Source organism: Sorex araneus, chromosome 6 (genome assembly GCF_027595985.1).
Source record: "Sorex araneus isolate mSorAra2 chromosome 6, mSorAra2.pri, whole genome shotgun sequence".
NCBI lineage: Eukaryota > Metazoa > Chordata > Mammalia > Eulipotyphla > Soricidae > Sorex > Sorex araneus.
In genome coordinates, this window is record NC_073307.1 from 83,823,699 (window position 1) to 83,849,939 (window position 26,241).

General features: G+C 64.0%; 1 protein-coding gene across 5 annotated transcripts in view; it reads left to right on the forward strand.

Annotated features, from left to right (window-relative positions):
* The first annotated feature begins 1,176 nt into the window (after positions 1–1,176).
* HDAC7 (histone deacetylase 7) overlaps positions 1,177–26,241 on the forward strand; it is a 33,296-nt gene continuing 8,231 nt past the window's right edge. Inside the window, exons 1-14 of one of the 5 annotated variants that reach the window (XM_055142128.1) lie at positions 1,425–1,479; positions 12,555–12,630; positions 16,805–16,847; positions 20,276–20,435; positions 20,524–20,626; positions 20,715–20,826; positions 21,899–22,014; positions 22,163–22,294; positions 22,403–22,494; positions 22,605–22,685; positions 22,779–22,923; positions 23,072–23,229; positions 23,389–23,562; positions 24,187–24,406. In XM_055142128.1, coding sequence (XP_054998103.1) covers positions 20,322–20,435; positions 20,524–20,626; positions 20,715–20,826; positions 21,899–22,014; positions 22,163–22,294; positions 22,403–22,494; positions 22,605–22,685; positions 22,779–22,923; positions 23,072–23,229; positions 23,389–23,562; positions 24,187–24,406 — 1,447 coding nt within the window. In that variant the 5' untranslated portion in view covers positions 1,425–1,479; positions 12,555–12,630; positions 16,805–16,847; positions 20,276–20,321. The other 4 variants (XM_055142126.1, XM_055142125.1, XM_055142129.1 and 1 more) reach the window with 4 other exon arrangements.

A 26,241-nucleotide genomic window follows, 5' to 3' on the forward strand; every position in this document is an offset into this window, starting at 1 on the left:
TGGCCGAGAAGCCAGAGAGGGTCTTAGGAGAACAAGGAGCCTGTGGTCCCAAGTCGGCCCTCGGCACGGCCAGGCCCGGCTCTGCCCGTGTGCGCTCCTGCTTGCCACCCGATACGGCGCTGCGGGCCCAGCCTGCGTTTCTCCTGGGACAGAACTCTCGTGTTGCCAGGCTGGGAGAGGAAGGATGGGGTCAGAGAGAAGATGCACCCGGCCTCCCAGGGCCCGGGCCTCAGACTACAGGAAGAGCCTCGTGTTGGGGCTTGTGGATCTTCCTGGCCGAGCGCTGTTGTCTGGGACTCCGGAGACTGCCAGCGGCGACAGGGCTGACGGGCTGTGCCAGGAAGCACAATGGCAAGGTCCTCCGCCCTCGACCCCTGGGTCTGACCTTCTGGTCCGGCTAGAACGGAGGGGGGCAGGGCAGGCGCAAACCCCGAAGAGCTGAGTTTATTAGCTGAGGGAGGGCTGGAGGCGGCCGCATTCCGACTCACAGACTGGAACATTTCTGTGATCCGCTGTAATGCACTGGGAGACACTGGGCGCATTGCAGAGGTTTGACTCATAGGGACCGGGAGGGGGAGAGCGCGAGGGGGGGGAGTGGAATGAGAGGAAGAGGGGAAGAGGACAGGAGGGAAGGAAATCCCTTGAGAAATTTCCTTTAAAAAAGAAAACTTTCAAAATCCGCACCACCCCCACCCCTTTTTCTTTTAATAGGAACAGGCTGGACCCTTCTGTTCCCCTCAGCAGGCCTGGTGGGGGTGGGGGTGGCAGAGGGAGGGCTGGGCAGTGATTCAAATCAGATCCTAGAACTTTCCTCAGGCAAGTCCTGCGTGTGTTCGTGCGTGTGTGCGTGTATGTGTGTGAACGAGTGTGTGTGTGTGCGTGTGCATGTGTATGTGTGTGCGTGTGTGCGCGAGTATGTGTGTGTCTGTGCATGTGCGCGCGCGTGTGTGTGCGTGTGTCCGTGTGTGTATGTGTGCGTGCGTGTCTGTGTGTCCGTGCGCGCGCGTGTGTGTGTGTATGCGTGTGTGCGTGTGCATGTGCGTGTGTGCGCGGGGGGGGGGGTGGCGGCGGGGAGGGCAGGGGTGTCCGTCTGGGATTCCCTGCCCGGGCCCTGCAAGTCCACGCGCGCGCCCCGCCCGCCGGCCCGGGTGGGTGCGGAGGCGCCCGTGGGGGCGCGGTGCCAGCGCGGAGCGGGGTGCGTGCGCGCAGGTAGCCGCGTTTCCGGGAGCCGAGCGCGGGGGGCGGGCGGGGGCTCCGCAGCCCGGCGACCCCCGCGCGTGCGGGGCGGCGTGTCCCGGGCTCCCCTCCCCCGGCCGCCCGGCGCAGATAAAGCATTTCCTTCCATTGTCATCCTACCCGGCCGGCCCGGCTGCCAGGGCCCTCCCCCGCCCGGCCCCCTCCCTTCCTCCCGCGCCGCACAGTCGCGCTGCAGCCTCCGGCGCCGCGGCCCCGCTCCGAGGCCGACCCAGGCCCGCGCTGGTGAGTAGCCGCCGCGCCCCCCGCCCGGCCTGGCGCCGCCGACCCGCGTCTCCGGGGCAGCGGCCGGGCCCGCGGGCGGGAGGCGGAGGCCGCCGGGGCACGAGCCGGGCGCCCTGCACCCCGGTCCCGGGAGGACCGGCGGGGGGACGCGGGCGGGAGCAACGGCCGCCCGGGCCCCAGGAGGGGGCGGTGTTCCCCGGGCCGAGGGCCCGCCGGCGGCGTGGACGTCCGCGCCCCCCATCCGCGCGTCCCCGCCGCGCTGTGCCCCACCGGCCCGGAGGAGCGGCCCCCGGAGCTCGGGCCCTGCAGGGGCGCCTTCCCTGGGCAGCTCCTGGGGCGCAGAGACACCTGTGCAGGGGCTGGGGGGGGTGGGCGGAGGCGGCGAGCCGCAGAACTCCGGGTGCGGGGACGGGACGTATCCCTCCAGGCCTGCTGATGACAGGGAATTAGGAGCCGGCGGCAGATGAGGCGCCTGGGCTGGAACCGCACCCCCCCCCCCAGACCCCCCGGGCCCTGGGACTCCGGCTGGGGAGAGCCTCCCCGGCTGACGGTCACCCAGCTCCCCCACCCACATCTCCTGACCCCGAGCCGCTCCAGGTCTCACCTCTCCAGCCGTTCTTCCTGGCAAGCTCCTCTGTCCCTGGTCCCTGCCCATCTTGCCGGTTCTTGCACCCCTGCCCCCCCACCCCCTGCAAAGCATCTGGACAACTGGCGGGGCTGCTGATGCCTCCCCACGCCCCTGCTCCACATCAGTGTGACGCCCTGCCCTGCCCTACCCTGCCTGCCAGCCTTCGGGGAAAGAGTCGGGCTCCGGCCTTCAGTGTTTGAGTTTGGGACTCAACATCTGGACTCGGCAGCCTGTTCCTGGCTCTTGCAGCTGGAGTCCTGGGGACTTTCCTTGGTCATGGGGCTGAGAGAAAGGGGCCGGGGCTCAGCCCTCTGTCCTCTCCTGGGGCGCTCGGGTGCACATTTCTCCCCGACAGCCCCCTCCATACAGGTCCCTAACGTGACCAAAGCTGCCACACACGTCTGTCCCCACCCCACCTCTCTGTGGACATTCCCAGGGTCCTCTCCGACTTCCTCTCGGCTTAGCATCCTTCTGCTCTTTCCGACCTGCCCCAGGTAAGGAACTCATGTTCCTCTGAGTCACAGCGCACAGAGCAGCCCTACCCAGTCGTAGCTGGCGAACCCGGGCTGCAAAGGGGACCCAGGAGCGCTGCCCCTGGGCGCCCGACAGGGCCGGGCAGTCAGGCTTGGTGCTGGCTCTCTGCGTTGCGTCTGGAAGGGCCCTGGGGCAGTGTTCTCCTGAGGTCTGTGTGTTCTGTCGTTGGAACCCCGGGGAGGGTGTCTCTCTGGACACCAGTCTTACTTCAACTTCCATCCTGAGCTGGCGACGGCTGCCCTCAGTCTGGTGCCGACCCTGCCAGGAATCTAAATGCTCAGCTTTTGTTGGTTTTGTTTGTTGGTGTTTTTTTTTTTTTTTTTTGCTTTTTTGGGTCACTCCTGGTGATGCTCAGGGGTTCCTCCTGGCTCTGCACTCAGGAATGACTCCTGGAGGTGCTCAGGGGACCCTATGGGGTGCTGGGAATTGAACCCAGGTTGGCTGCGTGCAAGGCAAACGCCCTCCCCGCTGTGCTATCGCTCCAGCCCCTAAACGCTCAGCTTTGACACCGAAGTCTAGTTTTCTCTTTGGTGAAATGAGGAGACAACATCCAGTGCCCTTCCAGGACTTGGCTGTCCCACTCCCTCTTTCCTTCTGGGCCCGAGACCTGGACCTTGCTCTTCTTCCATCCACTCGTCACGGTTCCGGTACAAAGCCGCTCGCTGGCAGCGAGAAGCTCCTGTGTGATGGGGAAAAGGCCCCTCGGAGCTGTGGCAGGCCTGTGAGAGCCCTGCAGGCAGAAGGTGTCACCTCACCTCTCCTTTGTCTTCTTTCTCCCATCCCTCGTGAAAGGCTAGTAATTTGGGAGTTGGCAGAGACCTGGGAGAAGACAGACAAGTTAATGGAAGGCTCAGCGCCACCTCGGCAGAGGATGGTGGGACTGGGACCAGAACTCGAGTTCCTGGGCAGCTCCAGGCACCCCTCACCTGCCCCTCACACCTTCCCTTGGCTGTGACCTTCCCCCCCACACACACTTGCAAGCAGGAGGGCACTGCTGAGAGCATGGCCAGAGAAGCCCCGCGAGGTGGGGCGGGGGGCTTCTCTCCCTGCTCGGGCTCCAGGACTGTGCTTTTGTGTGTTTTGGATTTGTTCACTAGATGGGGCACTTCCTCGGGGGCAGGAAGCTTTGATTTCCTGTGCTGGGGGTGTTGGTAGGATTCGGAGTCGGGGGCTCCGCTCTGGGCCGTTCCTGGTGTTGTTTGGACCGCGAAGGAGAGTTTCTGCCTAAGGCCTCTTCCCCCCGGCCCAGGGAGGCAGGAAGGCAAGCACTGGTGAGGAGGCCCCAGCAGAGGCCCGTGGAGGCCGGAGGAGACCAATGAGCGCCCTGAGTTGATGGGAGCTGGGGGCAGTGGGCAACACAGCAGGAAGCCTGGTCAGCAGGTGACCCTGCCGGGTATTGTGTTTCCCTGTAATGTTTCCCCCCGTTTCTGTGGTAACCCTCCCCGGGGAGCCCAGACCTCCGGGCTGCAGGAAGGTGCCCCCAGACAGCCCCTTCCTTAGAGGCCTGAGCGCGAGGAGGAGTTCCTGGCTCCCGCCACCTCTCTAGCCCTTGTGGCTGCCGATGGCCCGGCCAGGAGCGTTTAGGTGAGGGGGCTGGGCGGTTGCCGACGGGGCAGGGGTGCGGGGTGGAGGCTCTGGGCATCTCTTTGTCGTGGGGTGTGGAGGTACTGGGCCTCCTCCAGCGGGCAGCCCCTGGGGGTGCTGAAGCAGGCTGTGGGGTCGGCCCGGGTCCGAGTCAGGGGCCTGATGCACGGCGTCTTGGGGCCTGGGCGGGGGTCCAGAGACAGTCGGTGCAGGAGAGGGTCTGCAGTGTGGCTCAGCATGTGACAGCAGTGGGGTGCCCACAGGCTGTCTGGAAGTGACCGTGTGCTGGGATGCGTGCAGGGTGGCACCTGCCGCCCGTGTCGTGCGCACCGTAACTGCGTCGGGCTCTGGGCGGGCGTTTGGGCGCCCCTGGAGGAGTCGCCCCAGATGTCAGTTGGAAAGAACATTTAGTCTCGGGGTCTCTGCCGAAGGCGCCCCTGAAAGGACGTTAGTGCTGCAGGGCCGGGGTCCCCCGCCCCCATCGCCTCGGAACCTACAGGGTGCTGTCCCATTGTCACCTGGGCCCCAGGTGGTCCCGAGGCGGAGCCGTATTGGGGGCCCGTGGGTGGGGGCCAAATGCTTCATGCATGATTTCGAGGACGGGGAGACCCCCACAGAGCCCGTGGCTTGCGCGTGGACGCGGGGCCGACAGCTGGCCGGCAGCAGGACAGAGCTGGGGCCGCTCCACAGAGCTCGGGGTCCTGCCGAGGGTCTGTGTGTGCACGTGACCCGGCGGGCGTGAGGGAAGCACCGGGCACACGAACTGGGTCTTGGTGTTGCCCCCGAGGGTCCTGGTCTTCAGACCCCGCCCCTCCTGTTGCATCCCGCTCCCCTGCCTGCGGGGGAAGTCCTGGGACCGACAGGGGGCAACCCTCCAGATGGTCTTGGCGGTCAGGGCCAGGCGTGCCGCGCTGTCCCACTCACAGCCGCTCACACGCCTCGTGGGCGCCGGGCCCAGGTCCACAGGGGCACATCTCCCCTCAGGGAACTCCCACTCGAGTGGCGCCAGCAGGGATAAGTAAGCAAGGACAGAGATGAGTGTGTGCGTGCGTGTGTGTGTGCGTGTGTGTGTTTATATTTATATACCTGGTTACACACTGTGATAAGCCTTAAGAAGGAAAAAAAAAGTGGGTGCAGCAACGGAGCAAAACAAGCTCGGACTTCCTTGGGGGTGCAGTGTGTGCCTGAGAAGGTGCTGCTGGGGCCTTTTCTCGCCTCCCCCGGCTGGAAGGGCCCCTCCGAGCCCTGCTCGGGACCTGCCCCCCCAGGCAGCAGGCCGAGACTGCAGGGGGCCGCCTGGCCCTTGCCTGGCCGGGCCGTCGGCGGGTCTCTGCCCCTGAGAAGCGGCCTGGCAGAGGGCAGGGGGGAGCAGGGCAGCTGCATGGGGCCGGAGTCGGGGCTATGCCCCCTGCACGAAGGACGAGGGACCGGATGGGGATCTGGGGACAGGCCAGGCTCCCCCCACCTACCCCCGGGAGTGCCCCAGTGCCGCCCCGCCCCTGTCTGACCCTCTGCCTCACCTTCCTCCTGCCTCATTCCCTCCCTCCCCGTCTCACCACCCCCCCACCCCCCCCCCACCCCGGTCCCTCAGTGGCTGCTGGGGCTTCTCTACCTGGCTCCAGAATCACTGAGAAGAGCCGGGAGCCGCCGGGCTTGCAGAGACGGTCCTAGGCCCCGGGGCCCTGGAAGAGAGGGTCGGGCAGGAACCAGAGAGGTGAGGAGGGCACCTTGGCTCGCTCGAGAGCCTCTCCTGGGCTCTTGGGATCTGCTCCCTGAACTGGAGGACACCTCCAGGGACAGCCGCCATCTGGAAGAGAGCACTGTCTTTGAGCAGCTTGGGGACCAATGCCAGCCGCCGCCCCCCCCCCCCCCCCGCCTCCCCTCTTGTGTGTCGCAGGCCTTTCCTGGGGGACCCAGAGCAGCTGAGCACTGAAAAAGCTCACAGCGGGAGCCAAGGCTTCCCCCCTGCACATGCATGCACACACAGTTGCACACGCACACCACGCCAGCCCACATGCCAGCCTGCACTTCCTGGGCCCACCTGTGCTCCTGCTGCGGGCGGGCAGCAGGTCAGCCGGGCCTTTGCTGGACAGGACGGGCAGGGGGCTTCTCCCAGAGAAACTACTGGCCCCACCCTCTTCCCACCTGCAGGGCCTGCATTCCTGGGTGGGCAGAGACTGGCGTGGTCAGGGAGGGCCTGGCCCCCACCCCAGAAGCACAGGGGGGGGGATCCTCTCTCCAGGAGACCCTCCGAGCCCTCTGGACCCCAGCCCCAGCCCCTGCGACGCCACCGGGCGCTGCAGCTTCAGAAAGTGTCTGGGCGGGGGAATTCGGGCCGTGGGGCTATAACTGTCTTGTTTTCTTGCCCCACAAACCTGCAGGGGCATCCGCTGTGCCCTCCGGGGCGTTGAGGTTGTGGAACTGCTCTCAGAATGACAGGCTGGTGGCACCCGTTTTGGCCCCCGGGGTGGGGGTGGGGAGCAGGGGGGAGCCCCAGGCAAGGGGGAGCTGGAGGGTTAAAAATAGCAGCAGGCGGGTTTCAGTTAGCAAGTGTGGGGGCGGGGCGCTGGGGGCGGGGCGGGCGGCCGTGTTTGCCCGCGGGGCCGTGTTTCCCCTGGGTCCCGGCAGGCGTGAGTCACGGCGGAGACTGATGAGGAGCCGGCACTGCACCCCCTGCCCCCATGGGGGCCAGGGGCTGGGCACGGGCCCTACCTCCAGGGCCCTGAGCTGACGGAGGCCGCACCTCGCTCTTCTGGGCCTTCCGGGCCATCGGGGGGTGTGCGGGGCCATCTGTCATTCGGGCGGCGGATGGCTCTGATCTCCGCGTCCTCCTCTTCCAAGAGGGGATTTTTCTCATGTGCACATGTAAACATTCGGGGATTCTAAAGCGGGCTGCAGACGTGAAGTGCCACCTTCGGCCCCCGCGGTGCCCGGTGCAAGATCTGGGGGGGAGGGGGTGTGTGCGTAGCCCTGGCAGGGGGGCCCTTCTCTTGCCGGCAGCTCAGCGTCCCCCGGAGGGAACCCAGCTCGGCGAGCCCCTGTTTCTCAGCCATGTGAAAACTAATCCTCCTAGCCGCGCAGAGCCGGTGGCTCTGGAGAGGAAAGTAGGCACAGCCCCGTGCCAGCTATGAGGTCAACGCGCGCGGAATATTCGTCATTATCATTAATGGGATTGCTCAGATTTCTGAAGGTCAGGGGTAGGGAACGTGACAGACTCGAAGGAGCAGAAACTGGGCCCGGCCCCAGGTCTCAGGAGGAAACCAGGCCGGCTTCGCGCTTCCAGATTCTCCCACCCATCGGAGGCTGCGGCCAGAAATCTTGGGGTGGACCCCACCTCCTCTCTTTCCCACCGCCACCCTCGGCCTCCGCCCGCCGCAGCAGGACGCTTGGTGGCCCGGAGCCATCCCCGCCAGCTGGCGCAGGCCTGCCCGTCAGGGCCGAGGTGGAGCACCTTGCCAGCATCTGCCGGGTGACCTTAATTTCAGCCCCTCCCTGGCAGCTCTTAAGAGCAGCGTGAGGCAGGGCAGGGAGGGGAAGGTCAGGGCTGGCAGCAGCCTCCGGGCACTGCGGGCCTGCAAGTGGCAGGGGGCATCGCTGGCAGGAAACCATGAGCATTGGGCTCACAAGCGTTCGTGAAGTCAGTCCTGATGGTGACACCGACGGGCCGGGCCCCTGGTGGCCCAGGAAAGGGAAGGACTCGGGCTTGTGGCATGTCAGAGGGCGCGAGAGCCAAGCGTGTGTTGGGGGCGTTCACGGGGGCCTAGTTCTCACAGAACGGGGCAGGCGCCTCTTTGTCGGCCCTCGGCCGCGCCTGCTTTCTGCGTGTGTGCGTGGCATCTGTTTCATTGTCACCGGGGCGATGCACGGACACGGCACATAATCAGACTAGACTGGCAAGCAGAAATCAAAACGATCAGAACCCTCAGCGGCCAGCAGAGATCTCCACCCAGGGCCCTCACGTGCATCATCTTATTCTCCGTCTTTGTGGGTTTTGCTTGGGGGCCACAAAAGGTTGTCTTCAGGGCGTACTCCTGGCTCTGTGCTCAGGGATCACTCTTGGCAGTGCCCAAAGGACTGTATGTGGTGCCAGCGATTGACTTACTGTCTTTCTGGTCCTGGTACTGATTTTTTAACAGGGACTGCACCCCAGGGAACTCGAGGGGGCCATACAGTCCTCAGGATGGAATTCAAGGCTGTGCTAGGCTGGATTTGAGAGGTAGTGCGGGTATGGCGCTTGCTTTGCACACAGCTGACCTGGTTCGATTCCCGGCATCCCATACGGTTCCCTGAGCACCACCAGGAGTAATTCCTGAGTGCAGAGCCAGGAGTAACCCCTGCACACCACCGAGTGTGGTGGGCCAAGACCAAAAATGCAAAAGGCCTTGCACATGCTCTATGGAGCTTTCTCCCCAAGCCCCTTAGTGCCTTTATTACAGGTGGTGCTTTTTACCAAGACAAGGTCACACTCCATACATGTCTCTTTCTTCAGATGGAGATAGCCACCTTCTTTTTTTGTTTGTTTGTTTTTTGGGTCACACCTGGCAATGCTCAGGGGTTACTCCTGGCTTTGCACTCAGGAATTACTCCTGGCGGTTATAGGAGACCATATGGGATGCTGGGAATTGAACCCGGGGCGGCCGCATGCAAAGCAACGCCCTTCCCGCTGTGCTGTGGCTGCAGCCCCTCTCCACCTTCTTTTGCAGTTAAGTTTTCATCTCCTCGCATTCCCAGTTGCAGGCCTAGAGACGCACGGGGATTAGGCACGTACCCAGCGTGCCAACCTGGTTCCGCTCCGCATATGATTCCGTGATTTTTGGGCTCTGCCAGGAGTGACCCCTGAACACAGAGCCAGGAGGAAGTCCTGAGCACCTCCACTCAGCGTGGCAAAAAAAAAAAAAAAAGAAAACAAAAGAAAACAAAAATTTCCCAGCTGTTTAAAAATTGCCTTCACAGCTGGTTTGTTCAGACTGGCACCCGGGAGCTTGCATCTGGCAGGGCGTTTGCCTGGCACTCGGCTGACTGGGTTCGATTCCCAGCATCCCATATGGTCTCCTGAGCACGGCCAGGAGTAATTCCTGAGTGCAGAGCCAGGAGTAACCCCTGAGCATTGCCAGGTGTGACCCAAAAAACAAACAAACAAAAAAAGAAGGTGGGTATCCCCATCTGAAGAGAGTCATGTATGGAGTGTGACCTTGTCTTGGTAAAAAGCACCACCTGTAATAAAGGCACTAAGGGGCTTGCGGAGACAGCTCCATAGAGCATGTGCAAGGCCTTTTGCACTTTTGGTCTTGGCCCAGCACACTCAGTGGTGCACGGGGATTACTCCTGGCTCTGCACTCAGGAATTACTCCTGGTGGTGCTCAGGGAACCGTATGGGATGCCGGGAATCAAACCTGACCTTATGTGAGACGGTGGGGGCAGGCGGGCAGGGGGGAAGAGGGGGACAGAAAGGGAGAGAGGGGGGTAGAAGGAGAGAGGGAGAGAGAGGGGGAAGAGAGGGAGAGGAAGAGAGAGAGAGGGAGAAAGAAGGAGAGAGAGAGAGAGAGGAAGAGAGAGGGAGAGAGAGGAGGAGAGGGAGAGAGGGGAGAGGGCGAGAGGGAGCCCCGGCCCCAGCAGCTGCAGGCGGGTGACTGTCTGTTATGCAACCTGCAGTTCAGACATGGCTCAACAGTGTCCAGAGGGCTTTCAGGCAGTGTTTGATCCGGGGGCAGCCCTGGGAGGTTTGCTTGTTTAGCTCTACCCTGCTGGAGGCAGCTGACAGGAAACAATAAAGCAGTAACATGGACATTTCAGAAACAGGGACAGTCGGAGGAGGGAGCCACCAAGTGCCGGGAGCACCTCCTCGGTGGGGGGGGCGCAGCAGAGCCCGTGACTCCTTTCCCCTGTCTGGGCAGGGACAGGCTCCCCAGAGGCGTGCTTTGGCCCCTCCCACCCCACCGGGCCTCCTGCCACCCCCAGGGGAGGTGGGTAGAATGGGTCCTCCACGCCCCAGGCTGGCTCTGGGCCAGGGTTCCAGAGTGGGCCCTGCGGTGCCCCTGGAGAGCGCGGCAGAGTGGGGCGGGCACTGGGAGTCGGGGTGCCGGCGCGCACCCCTCGCCGTGCCTTCCCGGGGGGCGGGCTGGGTGATTTTTAAAAAATTCTTCTGGAAAGGAGCGAGTTAAGTTTGGGAACCAGGAAGCCCAGTTGAGCCCCCGTGTGACCCGGGCCCAGCCTTGGCCCCCCAGGCCCAGCTGTGTGAGCAGGGCAGTGCGAGGCCCGGGGGGGGGGGCACGGGGCTAGGGGCACGGTGAGCACGCGTGCGGGTGTGTGGAGCTGGCCGTGCCCACCTCTCCCTGCGGCCTGCGGGGGCACAGGTGAGAGGCGGGCAGGCAGCCTCGAGCTGGGAGCGGGCGGGCCTGCAGCTGAGGGAACCAGGAAGGCGGCAATAAATCGGAGCCTCGCAGGGGAGAGGAGTGGCCGCGCTGCCCGGGGCGGGGACGGCTTCCTGTTGGGGCAAGCGCTGGCCCTTGAGAAAGACTGAGGGTGGCGGGGGCACCGGCAGGGACGGAGCGACAGAGGCAGGAAGATGCAGAGGGGCCCGCCCCGCCTCCCCAGGTCCGGGACGGGGCCCCTGTCTGACAGGCTCCTGCCGCTGTGCTCCTGCTAGGGAAGATGGTGGTTAGACAGCAGGGGGAACTTCCTGTCTCGGGGACTGGAGCCGCTGGAGCAGGGCGTGAGGGTGAGTGTGGGAGAGCCGCCAGGCGTCAGCCGGAGAGAAACCTGAGGGCAGCCTGCGCGCGTGCGTGTGTGTGAGTGTGTGTATATGAGTGTGTGTGCATATGTGTATATGTGTATGAGTGTGTGTGTATATGAGTTTGTGTGAGGTGTGTGGGTGTATGAGTGTGTGTGTATGAATGTGTGTGTATATGAGTGCGTGTATGAGGTGCATGCGAGTATGTGTGAGTGTGTATATGAGGTGTCTGTGTGTGTGCGTGCATGTGTGTGGTGTGTATGAGTGTGTGTATATGAGGTGTATGAGTGTATGAGTGTGTGTGTATATGAGGTGTCTGAGAGTGTGTGCATGTGTGGATGTGTGTGTGGTGTGTGGATGTGTGTGTATATGAGTGTGTGTATGAGGTGTATGGGTGTATGAGTGTGTGTATGAATGTGTGTATATGAGTGTGTATGAGGTGCATGCGAGTGTATGTGTGAGTGCGTGTGTGTGTATATGAGGTGTCTGTGAGTGTGTGTGCATGTGTATATGTGTATGAGTGTGTATATGAGGTGTCTGAGTGTGTGTGCATGTGTGTGTGAGAGTGTGTGTGAGTGTGTGTGGTGTGTGTGGTGTGTATGAGTGCGTGTATGAGTGTGTGTGTATATGAGGTGTCTGAGTGTGTGTGCATGTGTGCATGTGTGTGTGAGTGTGTGAGTGCGTGTGTGTGTGTATATAAGGTGTCTGTGAGAGTGTATGCATGTGTATGTGTGTATGAGTGTGTGTATATGAGGTGTCTGAGTGTGTGTGCATGTGTGTATGTGTGAGTGTGTGTGTGAGTGTGTGTGTGTGTGTGTGTGTGTGTGTTGAGGGGGCTGTCTGTTCAGGAGTTCCCTGAATGGGAAGGGCAGGGGTGCCCCCGGGAGCAGGCTGCAGCGGCAGGAAGTGGGTGCCATGGGTGGATGCCGCTCGGGCCTGCCCCCTGCGTCCTGAGTCGGGGGTCTGCCCTCCGGAGGGTGGAGGTGGCACCGCGGGCCTGGCCAGGAGTGGGTGGGGAGCCGCCGGCTTCTCCCCCAGAGGGCGGGCGTCCTGGAGTCCTGGCCCGCTGCTCAGAAAGGCCGCACTGCGGGACCAGCGACCCCAGGGGCGGACGAGGGGAACTCCTGGGGCCGGGGAGGGCGCTTCCCACCCCCGGGAGCTCCAGCCGCTCCCGCCACGGTTACCTCTGCTTCCTGTTTGATTCATCTGGAGGGCAGGGAGGGGCGGGGCCGCTCCCGGCGCCGGGCACGCCGTGGGGCTGTTGACAGCAGCCACCCAGGGATTCCCAGAAAGAGCCTCCAAACCGGACATCCTGCGGCTGCAAAATACCCAGGTGTCAGGGCTAAAGATAGCCGCCACGGGCCGCTCCGGCCCTGCTCCCGCCAGCCTCCCCCCTGCTGGCCCAGGCCCGGAGGCACAGGACCCTCCGGGCTGCCCCAGGGCAGGGAAACAGGGCGGCCGGACTGGGGGAGCCCCCGGAGAGAAGTGGAGCCCGGCCTCTTAAAGGTCCCCGACTCACCCCTAGCCCCCGCCCGCCCAGGCCGTCAGCCCACCCCTCAGCGTCGCCCACGCCCACGGGTGTTCTCTGTGATTCTCCAGGGCTGCCTCCATGGGGGCCAAGGACGAAGGGACCAGAGCCTGGCACACTGACCACCCCCCAAGAGGGGCTGTGCAGGTAGGATCAGTGCGGAAGCTTGCTGGAGAACATTCCAGAACTCTGGCTTAAGTCTCAGCCCGGGTCTCAGGACCTTAGGCAAGGCGTTCAATACTGCTGGGCCCCAGTCTCCAGACCTGTAAAATGGGGACCCAGGGTGGAGCCGCTGGTTTGTGGGTGATTCATTGGTCTGTCGTGCGGGCTACGGGGATTAGCGGCAATCCCTGGCAAGCCGTAAACTACCTTTTGTTGGTTTATAAACATCTCGGAGACAGGGTCAAGGAATGCGTCCTGCAGGAAGTGGACGGGGTGTGGGAGGAGGGTGTGACGCTTGCACACCCCTGGCCGTACTCGGAGGGTCACAGACTCTGCTGTGGTGCCGTGCGGTTCTTCAGACTCCCCGGAAGATGCTCTTTAAGGGGGCACATCCCCAGTGGTGCTCTGGGAACCAGGCAGTGCGGGACCAGAGAGACCCCATGTGCTCGCTCTCCAGTGCCCAAGGAGATGTTCTACCCACTTGCTTCAGAGAGGGCACCCGAGGTTGGGCCTGTCTCTGCCTCTCCCTGCTGGTCACTGGGCAGTGCTCTGCCTGGCTGCACTGGCCCTCAGGGCCCCAGTCCTGTGCGTCATGGACCCCCCCACTTGGTTTTTTTTTTCTGCCTTTTGGGTCACACCCGGCGATGCTCAGGGATTCCTCCTGGCTCTGCACTCAGGAATTACTCCTGGCGGTGCTCGGGGGACCCTATGGGATGCTGGGAATCGAACCCGGGTCAGCCCCATGCAAGGAAAACTCCCTCCCTGCTGTGCTATTGCTCCAGCCCCCAAGATCCCTCACTTTTATTTTATTTTATTTTATTTTTGCTTTTTGGGTCACACCCGGCAATGCACAGGGTCATTCCTGGCTCTGCACTCAGGAATTACCCCTGGCGGTGCTCAGGGGAACCTATGGGATGCTGGGAATCGAACCCGGGTCGGCCTCGTGCAAGGCAAACGCCCTATCCGTTGTACTATCGCTCCAGCCCCCTAGACCCCTCACTTTTAACACCATCCACTGCATGCCAAGAGGCTCCCCCCCAGGCTGCAGACCCCTGGGTTCTGGAAAAATCTGAACAATGATGTGCCGAGAAAATGAGCAAGAGGATTAAGGATGAGCTAGAAAAGATCTGGGGAGTCGTGTGATGGAGCATTGATTTGCAGGAGGCCCTCGAGTGCAAGGCCTGCCTCCCCGGCAGGGTGATGGTGACCTCGTGCCCTTCTCACCCCCTCTTCTCTGGGGCCGAGAGGGGGGTCTGAATGAGCCCTCGAGCCCCTTCTGTCTGCATCTGTGGCCCAAACGCCCGCTCCCCGCCCTCGGGGCCCTGCAGCCATGATGTTCTTCTTTGTGTTTATTTACTCTGGGATCTTCCTGGAGCCATTTCACTCCCAGCGTTTGGCTCTGCCCACCAGCCCCCGTGCAGAGAAAAGCTTTGTTCGGGCCCTCTCTCGCAGGGAAGTGGGGAGTGGGGACCCAGATCTGCAGCCTGGGGTGTGTGCGGGGTCAGCCTCCAGGCCAGCCTGGAGGGGGCGGGGAAATGCCAGAGAGGCGAGAGTGAAAGTACAGCAGGGAGGTGCTTACCTTGCGGCGGACCCGGGTTCAATCCCCGGCATCCCATGTGGTTCCCCCAAGCACTGCCAGGAGTAACCCGCTGGTCATCATTCACTGTGGCCCCCAAATGAAACACAAACAGACGGACATCAGAGGCCTTAGGAGGGAGCTTCCGGGTACCGCACAGGGCCTGGAATGCCTGGGGAGCAGGTGGCAGGCCCAGTTGGGGTACCCCCCAGTCCCATCTTGACTATAGGGTCCGGGGCACGGGGCAGAGTAGTGACAATTGTGTCTGCGCCGGTGGTCGCCCAGGACCAGTGTAGACCCGGGGTGGGAGGGGGGGTCCCTCGGCTCTGAGTGAGAGCAGGTCTGCTTCTGAAAGCATCACAAAGGCTGACTGCAGCCTGAGTGTATTTGCTTCCGGAGAAGGCAAAACTGGAGGCGGGTGGGGAGGGAGTAGTCAGGATTCCAAAAGGCCAGGAGGATGGGGCCAGAGAGAGCACCGCAGGCAGGGCCTTGCATCGGCCAGGGGCCCCCACATGCTCGGGACCAGACGTGGCCCCTGAGCACTGGGACAGGAGAAAGCCCCAGACACTGCCAGGAGCGCCTTACCCCTAGGAAGCACTGTGTGGGGCAGGTGCCCGCGTGTTGGCGGTCTTGGACTCTCAGCTCACTCCCGCTTGCATTTCAGTCCAGACCCCCCCCCCAGCCCCTGAGATGGCCCAGAGGGGAGGGTCTCCACGCGCTCATCCACGTACCCCAGGTGGGACATTCCTTTCCGGCTCCGGTTCAGCACCTGATGTGGACCTCGTGGGGGCCGTCCCCACATCTCCGCAGTTCTGGGCTCTTCTGAACTCCAAGGCGCCAGCACGGAGCCGGGCAGAGGGGCCGGGCGGAGCTTTTCCCCGGAATTGCTGTCCAGAGCAGCTCCCGTGCCCAGCCCCGGGAACACAGGCAGCTTTTCCGGAGGGGAGATGGTTATCATAGACGGTCCTGGCGAAACATCCCTTTCGGGCGTGGTCAGAAGCCGGGCAGAGCTGGGGACACGAGCTCTTCGCCCGTGCAGAGCGTGCGTGGGGTTCCGAGCCTGGAGCATGGGCCGGAAGAACAAGAGCATCCCCTGCGGCCGGCCCGGGTGGGCCTCAGAGCCCCTGACAGCCCTCGGCAAGCCGGAGCCCAGCTCAGAAGCCCTCTCGGGGGCCTGCGGGAGAAAGAGCCGGGCTGGAGCCCACCAGTCAGACTCCGGGAGGCGGCATTGGCCAGCCAGCGGTCGGCCGGCCCCCGGCAGCACCTGTCCCCAGCTTGTCCCCGCAGCCCCCTCCAGAGTACCAGAGGAGGGGAAGGTGCCGCCAGCTCCGGGTCCCCCTGGGGCTTACCCGCCTGGAGAAAGATCTTCGTGTGCCGTCCCCGTAGGGCCGGGAGGGAAGCCCTGTGCACCCGTGTCCCGCTTCCTACCTGAACCTGTCTGGTGCTACACGGCACGGCTCCCGGAGGCCCTGGGGACGGCGATGAGTGGGGCAGAGGTGGGGTGGGGTGGGGCAGGGTGGGACGCGGTGCCAGGGTAAGCAGGTGTCTCTGGGTGAGCTGCACGGCAAGGGTGAGACTCGACTTCAGACCATGAGCTGCACTGGGCTTGGCGAAGCGGCAGTTTCCTGCCATACCACCTGGGGCTGGAGTGATAGCACAGAGGTTGGGCGTTCGCCTTTCACGAGGCTGACCGAGTTCGATTCCTCCGCCCCTCTCAGAGAGCCCGGCAAGCTACCGAGAGTATCGCGCCTGCGCGGCAGAGCCTGGCAAGCTACCCATGTGTATTGGATATGCCAAAAACAGTAACAAGTCTCTCAATGAGAGACGTTACTGGTGCCCGCTCGAACAAATCGATGAGCAATGGGATGACAGTGACAGTGACCTCACCCCCCAAAGCACAGGGCAGGGTGGGTGCAGGCCCCCTGAGCAGGGGGGGTCCAGCCAGCACTTCCCCCAGAGGCTGCCCAGTGTCCCGGCCGCCTCCTACCCTGAGCTGGGACCGTAGAGAAGAAGGTGTCCCTTGGGCACAGATGGCCTCAGGACTCAGGTGTCTGTCCCCCCTGACAGCTCCTGGGCCCGCGGGGTCCCATGCTGCCTGCTGAGGGGGACACGGCAACTCTGCACTCGTGTGGTGGCGGCCTTGTCCTGGTCTTTCTGTTTCCCGTTATCTGAGACAAAGGCCGAGAGCGCTGCACTTCTATGGGAGAGGGCGTCTTCACTGCCCTCAGCGGCCCGCCCCGCCCTGCCCCCCACCACGGAGTCCCTGCCCTCTGCCCGCCTCTCCCTCCCCCTCCCTGCCCCCGTCTTCCCCTTGGCCCTGCGGACACTGGAGCTGCACACACCGGACAGGGCTGGGAGCACTGTGGGAGGAGCCCGGGGCGCCCCGGTTGCCTCTGTGGGCTGAGCCCTCGCACTGGGCAGTGTGTGTTGCTGGCGGTGTTGGGTGAGGAAGAAGGGAGCAGGGTTGGGGGGAGAGAGGGGCGGTGGCTTCGCCTGTTGGCTTTGCCTCTGGTGGGCCCGCGCCCCGCCCCTCTCTCGCCTGGCCCTCGGCAGCCCCTCACTCTGCCTCTCTGTTCTCCACAGATGGGACCCAGGTGAGCCCACTGCCCCTGCCCCCCGGGCACAGGTAAGAGGCCCTGGCGGGGAGTGGACCAGGAGGGCTGGGAGGGGCCTGTGGGCAAGGGCGGGGGGGCTGGAGGGTCCGGGGAGCCAGCAAGTGGGCCAGAGCCTTGGGGAGTTGGGGTTCGGGGGACGGGGGTGCAGTTAGGACACCGCAAGGAAGGGTGGGGGTGAGAGAGACGGCCCAGTGGGGTTAGAGCGGTCGCACGGGGGGGTGAGGCGTTTGCCTTGCACGTGGCCAGCCCGGGTGCGACCCCTGGCACCCCCTATGGTCCCCGAGCCGTGCCGGGGGGTCACCTCTGAGTGCAGAGCCGGGGGCGAACCACAGAACAGAGCCAGCCAGACACGAATGCCAGCTCTGGGCCAGGCTGGGCCCGGGACAGGAAGGCGTCTCCCTGCCTGCTCTCTGGTGGGGCAGCGAGGCAGGGAGGCGGGGGGTACACGAGCGTCTCACGGCCCCGTGGGCCCCGTGGGTCCTTCCAGAGAGAAGAGGCGCCTCGTGCTGCCGGGTGGCAGGGAACGAGCCCGTCTTAGTTCCGTGTCCGGCTGCCTCCCTCCGCTGGCCCGAGCCCGCACGGAGGCGTCCTGGGGACGCAGCTCACAGCCCGATGCTCCAGCTGTGAGCAGGAGAAGCAGGAGAGGAGCCGTGTTGAGTCCCAGCGGTCTGTGAGCTTGTAGACGGACCCCCAGGAGACCAGCATGCGAGCAGTGCCCAGTCAGGGGGCCCCTGTGGGAGGGGAACTGGCTAACACGGTCAATCAACGATTTATTTGGAAATATTTGCAAACCGTGACTCGCAACACATTTCATGCATACACCGTTCCAGCTCCACCCCCTCCACCACCGTCTTAGGGTCCCCCCTTCAAACACCTGCCATCCCCGTCTCTTCACTATGAAAGCTCAGATCTGTAGATTTTTTAAAAATATTTAAAAATATTTTATTTTATTGAATCACCGTGAGATAGTTACAAGCTTTCATGTTTGGGTTACAATCTCACAATGATCAAACACCCATCCCTCCACCAGTGCACATTCCCCACCACCAGTATCCCGGGTATACCCCCCCTTTCCCACCCTCCATCTGCCTCCATGGCAGACAGTTTCCCCCATACTCTCTCTAATTTGGGGCATTATAGCTTACAATACAGACACTGAGAGGCCACCATGTTCGGTCCATTATCTACTTTCGGCATGCATCTCCCACCCCGACTGGTTCCTCCAGCCATCATTTGCTTAGTGATCCCTTCTCTATTCCAGCTGCCTTCAGCTCTGTAGAGTTTTAAAAGTCGATTCCTGGACTAGTGAGGTTTCCACTCAAGAAGCATTCAGTTCACCCCCTGTTGTCATCCAGTCCCTCGCAATGTATGTTTTTTTTTTTTCTTTTTCTTTTTGGGTCACACCCGGTGATGCACAGGGGTCACTCCTGGCTCTGCACTCAGGAATTACTCCTGGCGGTGCTCAGGGGACCCTATGGGATGCTGGGAATCGAACCCGGGTCGGCCTCGTGCAAGGCAAACGCCCTCCCCGATGTGCTATCACTCCAGCCCCTCAATGTATATGTTTTTCCCAGAAATAACATGATTGAGGAAAGATGCTCTGAGCCCCGTGTGTGCCGGCCAGTCCCCTGAGTGGCCCAGGGCTGCAGTGCCCGCCCTTCCGGCACTGCTCTGGGGGCTGTGCTCGTGCCCGGGGCGCGGGGGGAGGCACGGGCTGGTGGGGGGGGAGTGGGAATAAATGTCCAAATTATGCCCAGGGGCCTCGAGCAGGCGGACTCAGTCCCCACGTGACCACCCTGGTGCTCACCTAGCACAGAGTGATGGAGTGGGAGTAAAGGGACCAGAACCTGGGGCTGGATCGATAGCACAGCTGGGAGGGCGTTTGCCTTGCACGTGGCTGACCCGGATTCAATTCCCAGCATCTCATATGGTCCCCTGAGCACCGCCAGGGGTGATTCCTGAGTGCAGAGCCAGGAGTAACTCCTGTGCATCTCCGTGTGTGACCCAAAAAGCAAAAAAGAAAAACAAAAAACGGGACCAGAACCCTGCAGGGCTGAGTGCAGGGAAGGAAGGATCTAGAACAGCAGGCCGGAGGGTGTGGGCGCCAGCGCTGGCTGACCCCGAGGGAAAGCCCACGGGGCAGAGGGGCCCGGGCTTAGGACCTGCTGCTGCGGTTTGCAGCACAGAGCGTGCAGAGCGGCCGGCTCGGCCTCGGCAGAGACTGGAGGACCCCAGAGGGACCCTCGGGTTCTGGGCAGAGCCCCCCTCATGGAGGCCTGGGCGCCGCAGGGGCCGCAGCTCTGGGCAGCCGGGCCTGAGACCCCCTGGAGTCCCTTCAGTGTCAGGAGGGAGGTCGCCCCAGGACACTGGGGTGCCGGAGAGGGAGGAGCGACTGGGCCCGGGGTAGGAGGCCTCGGCCCACGGGAATGAGAAGGTGGATGGGCAGGTGGGAATGAGCCACACGGGCCCAGCGAAGCGCCCCCGAAGCCTCTGGGGGGTCGTGGTGGGCGATGCCTGCTCAGCCTGAGTGTGTCCCTGCCTGCTCAGGAGCACTGCTGGGCGCCCCTGGGGGCCCCTGTCCCTTGCCCGGGGAGGCCCCTGTGTGGGAGACGGTGTCCTGGAAGTCTGGCGGTGACGGGGCTCCTGGACACTGCGGCTCCAGGCTCCCAGCCGGGGGGCCTGGTGGTCTCACGAGGTCACCCAAAGCCTCTCTTGGGGCCGGAGTGACAGTACAGCAGGCAGGGTGCTTGCCTTGCATGAGCGGGGTCTGACCCTGGTGTCCCTCGAGAGCTGAGAGCCAGGAGCAACCCCTAAGCATCGCTCGGTGTGACCCCAAAAACCACCCCCTCAATAAAACAAACTCAAAGGCCTCTCTCCTGGAAGGTCCCCTCCGTGCTCCTCCCACACCTGCTCCCCCTCCCACCGCAGCCCCCCCTGGACCTCTCGCCCCATGAGCTGTGCTGGTGTGGAAACTGCTCTGCGCCCACAGCTTTGGCGGGGCGCTGAGCCGGCGGTGTGCGTGGTGCCAGGCCCAGAGCTGGCAGAGGGGCACTGCGTGCAGGCTGGGCAGCCCTGGCGGGGGGGGGGGGTCTGGGCAGGGCTCGGGCTCGGAGACAGTGCCGGGGAGAGCGGGGCAGGTGGGCGCAGCGGAGCTTGGAGGGCAGCCTGGCTGGGCACTACCGAAGGTGGGGTTTGCCCGCCTGTCTGCACTGCCTATGCGGGCAGCTGGGCCAGACCCCCTTTATTCCAGGGAGGGGGGAGGATGGGGTCAGGCTGGCAGGAACCGCCAGAGCCCCCGGCCCCCGGAGGCAGAGCTGCACGGGGCGTGGGGTTGCTCCCTGAGACGGGCCGAGGGGTCTGCTGGGTGCTCTGCGTGGCGGCGGGCGGGGGGAACAGCGCCCCCGCTGACCTCGCCCTCTGTGTGTGCACGCGCCCGCAGGCTGCCTCGCCCCCGAGCACCCGCGCCTGGCCCTCAGCCCCGGCCCATGGACCTGCAGGTGGGCCCGAGGCCCACAGTGGAGCCCCCGCCCGAGCGCGGCCTGCTGTCCCTGCAGCACCCCCTGCCCCTGCACCTCTTCCTGGCGGGCCTGCAGCACCAGGTGATGCGCCGGCTCCCCGGGGAGTGCCCCCCCGCCCCCCCCCGGCTCCCCGTCCTAACTCCTCCTCCTCCCCCTCCCCGGGCGCCAGCCCTGCCCGCAGCTCTCCATGGACGCGCCCATGCCCGAGCTGCCGGGGGCGCAGCAAGAGCAGGAGGTGCGGCAGCTCCTGGACAAGGACAAGAGCAAGTGGAGTAAGGCTGGGCGGGTGGGGGTCCTCGGTGGGGGGACAGGGAAGCCCCCCACCCCCTCCGGGCCCACACCTGCTCCTCGGCCCTGCAGGCGCCGTGGCCAGCAGGGAGGTGCGGCAGAAGCTGGCGGAGGTGATCCTCAAGAAGCAGCAGGCGGCCCTGGAGACGGCCGTGCTCCCTGGCAGCCCCGGCCTGCCCTACAGGTGACGCCCCGGCCCCGCCCGTCCACCCCTGCTCGTGCCCCCGGCCCTCCCCGTGCACACCTGCCCGGTACCTCTCCCCCCCACCCCCGAGACACTTCCTGAACATGGACATGCACACACACATGCTAAGACACGTGTGCATGCCACACATCATATTCACATGTGCAGACATACACAGCAGGGTACACACGCACGCAACACAACAGGGTGCACACACATGCAACACAACAGAGTGCACACGCACGCAACACAACAGGGTGCACACACACGCAACACAACAGGGTGCACACACACGCAACACAACAGGGTGCACACGCATGCAACACAACAGGGTGCACACGCACGCAACACAGCAGGGTGCACACGCACGCAACACAGCAGGGTGCACACGCATGCAACACAACAGGGTGCACACGCACGCAACACAGCAGGGTGCACACGCACGCAACACAGCAGGGTGCACACGCATGCAACACAACAGGGTGCACACGCACGCAACACAGCAGGGTGCACACGCACGCAACACAACAGGGTGCACACGCACGCAACACAGCAGGGTGCACACGCATGCAACACAGCAGGGTGCACACGCACGCAACACAGCAGGGTGCACACGCACGCAACACAGCAGGGTGCACACGCATGCAACACAGCAGGGTGCACACGCACGCAACACAGCAGGGTGCACACGCACGCAACACAGCAGGGTGCACACGCACGCACTGTCTTCCACCCAGTCCCCCCCCTTTTTTTTTTGGTTTGGGGCCACACCTCCTGGTGCCGAGGGCTCAGGGGACTCTCTGGGGTGCCGGGATTGAAGGCCCTGCCGCTGCCCGAGGGTCCAGCCCAGTTTCCTCTTGATGTCCTCGAAGCGCAGAAACCCCTCAGCTTCACTCGGAGTCAGAGTTCCTACCCCGGCCCCCGTGAGAGACCCACCCACGGGGGCCGGGGCTAAGGAGGGGACAGTGCTGCCATCTGGGGCTGGGCCCACTCCTGCCGTGAGGCAGCTGCCAGCCCCCCACCCCCCGGGGCACTGCTGCCCTCCAAAGCAGCCTTGACCCTCGCCCCCTAGAGCTCCCAAGCCCCTGGAGACGGATGGAGCCCCCTGCCCCGTGCTCGGCAGCTTCTTGCCCCCTGTGCCCGGCCTGTCCAGCGACCCCCCAGAGCACTTACCTCTACGGAAGACAAGTAAGCTGCAGGGGGAGGGCGTGGGGGGGCGGGCAGGGCCGGGAGGGTGGCCGTTTCTCCCTGGCTCTGCCATCTCATGCCGTGACCCGGGAGCGGCCGGGCGGGAGGCCGAGGCGAAACGGGGCCGGTGACCCCAGTGTCCCCGCAGTCTCGGAGCCCAACGTGAAGCTGCGCTGCAAACCCAAGAAGCTCCCGGAGGGGCGGAAGAACCCGCTGCGCAGGAAGGGGAGCGCCCCGTCCAACCTGCACCTCCGCCGGCGGCCCGCCGAGCCCCTGGGAGGTGAGGGCCACGGGGCCCTCGGGTCGGGGGTCCTGGACACCCCCTCCGGCCAGGCCTGCGGGAAGGAGCCGGGCCGGGCCTGACTGCTGCGTCTCTCCCCGCCCCCAGAGTCCCCTCCCAGTAGTAGCAGCACGCCCACATCAGGGTGCAGCTCCCCCAGTGACAGCAAGCATGGCCCCCACCCCGTCCTGGGCTCGGAGGTAAGGCCTCGCCGGCTGGGCGCCCCCGGGACAGGTCTGCGGCCCGGCAGCCCTCTCCACCAGCCGCCCCGGCCCGGGGACGGCGCGTGACCCCGCCCTGCTCCCCACAGCGGCCGCGGCTGCAGGACACCTCTCTGGCCCCCTTCGCCTTGCTGCCCGCAATCACGCTGGGGCTGCCCGCCCCCGCCAGGGTGAGTGGCTGAGGCGCCCTCCCGCTCCCGGCGCCTTCTCTCTCCTCCCTGCGGCCTCTCCTCCCCGCTGACCGCCCTCCGCCTCCCCTCCAGGCTGACGGTGACCACAGAACCCACCTGACCCCGGGCCCCCGAGGGCCCATCGTGGGGAGCCCCCAGGCGCCCCTCTTCCTGCTCCCTGGCCTGGAGCCTGTTCTCCTCCTGGACCCCTCTGTGTCCCACAGCCCCCTGCTGACTGGTGAGTCCCACTGCTGTTCTGGGGGGGCTTCCTGCCCGGCGAGGGCCGCGAGCGCCCCTTCTCCCCCCCCGCCCGCCCACCCCTTGCCTGCCTCCTTCCATTGCTCCCCGTGGCTTCCTCCTTATGCCCCTCTCCCCGTTTTCCCCAGTGCCCGGGCTGGGGCCCCTGCCCTTCCACTTTGCCCAGTCCCTACTGACCACCGAGCGGCTCTCCGGGTCAGGCCTCCACTGGCCGCTGAGCCGGACCCGCTCGGAGCCCCTGCCGCCCTCCCTGGAGCAGCTCAAGCCTCACGTCCAGGTGATCGAGGTGAGGGGAACTGAGTCCAGGGCAGAGGGGGGTCCGAGGGCACAGGAGCCCTGGAGGGGGTCTGGGGAGAGGAGGAGTCTCAGGAGCTGGGGGTCCCTGAGGGCCGAGGGCCGGTGCCCTCCAGCAGGGCGTGTCATCCGGCGTCCCCTCCCCGTCCAGAGGCCGGCCCATCCCCGGGAGCAGCCCGGAGTGAGGGAGAGACCCTCGGCCAAGGCCCTGCAGGCGGATGGCGGGGGCCTGGGGCAGCTGGTGGACGACGGCCCAGAGCCCAGGGAGTCCGAGCGCAGCCAGCGGGAGGCCCGGGGGCCCCTTCCTCTCCAGCAGCAGCAGCAGGTACGGGGGCCGGCTCCCCCCAGACCCGCGGGGCACAGACACACACACACACACACACACACACACACACACACACACACACACGTCCACGCGCGCATACACACCGTCCCGCCGTCTGGCAGACACGAGGGTACCCAGGGAGGCCGCTCGGGACTCTGACCCCGAGCACCTCTGTGGAAGCCACGCCAGCGGCTGTGTGCTCGTCCCGGCCCACCGGGCAGCTGGGGCGTCCAGAACGCGCTGTCCACACAGGCCTGTCCCCAGGTCCCTCCACGTCTGCTGCCTCCTGCTGTGCCCGCCCTAACTGCACGGTGTGTGACGGCCTGTGTCTCTAAATAAAGGGCGACCCCCTGGCGGCTCTGGGGACACGGGGCTCAGCCCGGGCACGCGGGTACCCGGGCCACCGCTCACGCCGGAGCCATGTTCTTGGCCATTGCCTGGCCTGGCACCGTATGGCCAGGAGGACCCAGTCTGAGCTGTGCCGAGGCCTCTGGCGGGCCTGGGAGAGGCGGGGAGGCTGAGTGAGGCCTTTGGCGAGGAGGCAGCGGGAAGGGTCGGGGCTGAGACGGCCCAAGGCCGGGCAGGGCCCTGCGAGCCGGAGGACCGAGACCCCGTTTCCCACAGGTGTTCCTGTGGGAGCAGCAGCGACTAGCCCGGCGGCTTCCTGGGGGGGCCACAGGGGACTCGGTGCTGCTTTCCCTGGCCCGAGGTGGCCACCGGCCCCTGTCCAGGACTCAGTCGTCCCCAGCGGCACCTGCCTTGCTGCCCACCTCAGAACCCGCCAGCCAGGCCCGTGTCCTCTCCAGCTCAGAGACCAGCACTGGGACCCTGCCCTTTACCACAGGTGAGACCTGGATGCGGTGAGTGTGAGTGTGTGTATGTGTGTGCGCGTGTATGTGAGTGTGTGTGTGTGCACGCGCGCACGTGTATGTGTGTGTGCGAGTATGTGAGTGTGTGTGTGTGCACGCGCGCACGTGTATGTGTGTGTGCGAGTATGTGAGTGTGTGTGTGCACGCGCGCACGTGTATGTGTGTGTGTGCGAGTATGTGAGTGTGTGTGTGTGCACGCGCGCACGTGTATGTGTGTGTGTGCGAGTATGTGAGTGTGTGTGTGCACGCGCACACGTGTATGTGTGTGTGTGCGAGTATGTGAGTGTGTGTGTGTGCACGCACGCACGTGTGTGTGTGCGCGTATGTGAGTATGTGTGTGTGTGCGAGAGTGCGTGCGTGTGTGTGCACGCGCGCACGTGTATGTGAGTGTGTGTGTGCGTGCGTATGTGTGTGTGCACGCGCGTGTATGTGAGTGTGTATGCACGCATGTGCGTGTGAGTGTGTGCGCGCGTGCATGTGTGTGTGTGTGTGTGTGTGTTTGTGGTGTGGGGGTGACAGGTTCAGGCAGGTGTGTTTGTCATGATGTCACTGAGGACGTTTGCAAGCGCTGTTGCCACAGAGTGCTTCTGGGTCTTGCTAGATGTACACAGTGTCCCCGAGGCAGGCGGGGGGCGGGGGGAGTGCTCGTGTTGCAGAGGAGACTGGACTGGGGAAACAGAAGAAGGTCACGTGAGGTCCCGTAGCAAGCTGCCCGCCTCCCCATGACGAAGGCAATGTAGTTTTTCAGTGACACAAATTATTCTCACTTGGCTTGTAAAAAGGAATTTAATGGGTTTTTTTTTTTAGAGAGAATTTTCAAAATATAAGAAAGCCTGGAAGTAAAATCAAAGCCAGCAGGCAGCATCCCCCCGCCAGAGGCGCACCGCCTCCGAGCAGGCCTCCGTGCGCCTCACTCCCGCCCCGTCGTGTGCCGGCATCACTGGTCATGCCAGTGCCGCTTGCTCCCTCTGTCGCCAGCTCTGGCTGCGTTGTGACCCAAGTGGCTCTGAAGTGGGATTGTGCTGTCCCCCTTCGAAGCCCCTTCCCCATTCATTGACACGGAAGATTCACCTGGTCTTTGCAACGCTAGACACTTGGTTTTTCTTCATTTGAATTTCTTTTACTTAAATCTTCCCTCACCCATAGGATTATTTGCCAAGGCACACTTGATTTTTCTTTTTTGGTTATTGGGCCACACCTGGTGGCACTCAGACAGGGGTTACTCCTGGCTCTGTGCTCGGGGATCACTCTGGGCTCTGTGCTCTACCTGCGGTACCTTCTCTCTGGACTCCTCACTGGGGTGAGGTGAGGGAATGGCATTCCCAGGTCAGAGAAGTGATGACTCTGGTGTGCCCGGAGGCTCTGTGCCCCTCCCCCGTGTCCCTCCCTCCGGCCGTGCCAGAGCCTTGCAGGCAGCGCCTCTGCTGCATTCCTCTGCCCCTCCCCCGCCACACCTAGGGTTCCTGGGAATCTCTTCTCTCCTTGCCCCCTTGAGTCGTGCCATCCAGGGAGGAACCCCCATACCAAGCCCCTCTCTGACTGGCTCTGAGCCCCTGGGAGCCTGTGTGACGTGTTGGCATTGCAAGGATCAGGGTGTGGAGAAGGCAGTAGCATGGTAGTGTCCACTAGAGGACTGTGTGTGTGCGTGCACATGTGTGTGCATGTGTGTGTGCGTCACTGTGCGTACAAGTGTATGTGCGCATATGTGTGCTTCTGTGTACGTGTATGTGCATGTGTGTGCGTGTGTGCACACGTGTGTGGGGGGCGTGTCTCCTGTGTAGAAGGCATTGTGAGTGTGCGTGTGCGCGCG